The sequence below is a fragment of the Austrofundulus limnaeus genome, unplaced genomic scaffold (genome assembly GCF_001266775.1).
Source record: "Austrofundulus limnaeus strain Quisiro unplaced genomic scaffold, Austrofundulus_limnaeus-1.0 Scaffold466, whole genome shotgun sequence".
NCBI lineage: Eukaryota > Metazoa > Chordata > Actinopteri > Cyprinodontiformes > Rivulidae > Austrofundulus > Austrofundulus limnaeus.
This window is the reverse complement of record NW_013952868.1, coordinates 212,822-214,628: the sequence shown is the minus strand read 5'-3', so window position 1 is coordinate 214,628 and position 1,807 is coordinate 212,822. Positions and strand designations below refer to the sequence as shown.

The following is a 1,807-nucleotide window of genomic DNA, read 5'->3' as shown; positions in this document are numbered from 1 at the left end:
AACTTTGTGTGGCTGCAGCACATTCTCACGGCAGGTGAAAATTGTGCGTAAATATACGCACACTTTCACGCAACGTTGGTTTTTATACATCACAACGTGGGAGTAGAACCTGGCGTACGCAACGTTTTTATGCGTACGCACCGTTTATACATGAGGCCCCTGGTACATACCTGATAAGTAACATGCATGTTCCTGGYAAGTACCAGGTGTGTCATATTTGTACCTTGAAATTTGTATTTGGTCCATATTAGCAAGTACCAGAAACTTACTAGACAAGTACATGCCTGGTTGTACTATGAATTGCTATTATATTTTTTTATGCTTGTGTTTGTCTGGGCTTTGGCTGCAGGCAAAAGAAATGTTGACATGGATAAAAAAAAATGCATTCTACATTACCCACTTTTTGTCTGTGACTATATTTGACATATTTCACAGCAATTGAAGCCATCAATTGAAGTTTTGAATGTCCTCAAAAGGTTGCTGTAAGTCAACATGAGTCTGTCTGTGTGCATTGGTATTCAAATTGACTAAAGAGTCTTTTATTGGCGTAATTGCTGCCATATGCAGCTCTTATTGAAGTAACAGATGTGAATGACTATTTTTGATGTAGCTTTGAACCATAATATGGCCCACAACTCCGTGCCAGCTGATAGCTGTCTGATGTATTGCGTGAAATTTCAACTCTGATTGCCTTCTGGATCCTTGAGCTCAGTAGATCAATAGATCCATTAACGGGCTTCTCTCATGAAATAAAAGGTTACACTTCGAGAGCATCACCACGTCTATCTCGGTTACGCCTTCAATCTTTGATTGCCAACTTCATCTTGGCTTTTTCCCCCTCTCAGCTGCCATTCACAGTCTGAAATTTTGTGGTCTTTATAATTTGCAAGCCTAGCAATCTCTGAGATAACGACAGCAATCCCAGTTTAAACCGTGCACTTGCTCCCCCGTGGTGCCTCACAAAACAAAATTAAAATTGCATTAAAAGCGCCAAGATGTAATTTCACAGTAGAGCAATCAAATATTCAAGCCTGGCAATTTAGGGCATCTCATTCATTCAGCATCCATCCTTCCGTCCATCCATTCCTGTCACTACATACCACACAGCTGTGTGTGTGTTGGTGGAAAAAAGAGAGGGAGATTAGWGCCAGCTCAAAGCTCTGGGCGCCCCACAGCTGGAATTAAGCAGTAACTCTACACAATGGGAGGTTTAATAATAGGAACAGCTGGACAGCTGCTGTCACTCACAAATGAGCACNGCTGTAGTACAATGTAAACACAGAGGGCTCTTTCTTGTGCCTCTTTGTGCAGGGATATTCCTTCATGGCCCCCTCCATTCTGTTCAAGAGGAACGCAGTAATGGATGACCCAGTCCAGCTGTGTGGGGATTCTGAGAGGCCCGGCTCCGCTGCTGTGGCCCGCAGCGCCATGATGAAGGTAAGATGAATGGACTTGAATGGCTCAGTAAAAACACTCTTAAGCTAATGGCTGCTGACACAGACAAAAAAATTTATTTTCTTCTATATTTCCATTCTAATATATTTTTTTATTACATTGCACTTCACCAAGATTCTGTCTGCATGAGACTGTTTAACGGCTTGATGATAAATGGTCCTGTGCAATACATTACTTTTTGAGAAAGTTGCAGTACAATGCTTTGTGATCTCTTGCTTAAGCCATTTACTCACTAAGCTGTAATTTTTGAAGACTAGTCGGTGGCTCAAAATTGTAAGTAATAGATGTATTTTCAGTTGTAATCTCACTAGATTCTTTTTGTTTTCAACCATGTGAGTCGTGTGGTTGTGTT

At 41.2% G+C, this 1,807-nt stretch overlaps 1 protein-coding gene across 2 annotated transcripts in view; it reads left to right on the top strand.

Moving 5' to 3' along the window:
- rps6ka5 (ribosomal protein S6 kinase, polypeptide 5) overlaps positions 1-1,807 on the top strand; it is a 60,110-nt gene that overhangs the window by 24,606 nt on the left and 33,697 nt on the right. For both annotated transcript variants that reach the window (XM_014025304.1, XM_014025303.1), the window contains exon 11: positions 1,312-1,437. In XM_014025304.1, coding sequence (XP_013880758.1) covers positions 1,312-1,437 — 126 coding nt within the window. The remainder of the gene's footprint in view (positions 1-1,311; positions 1,438-1,807) is intronic.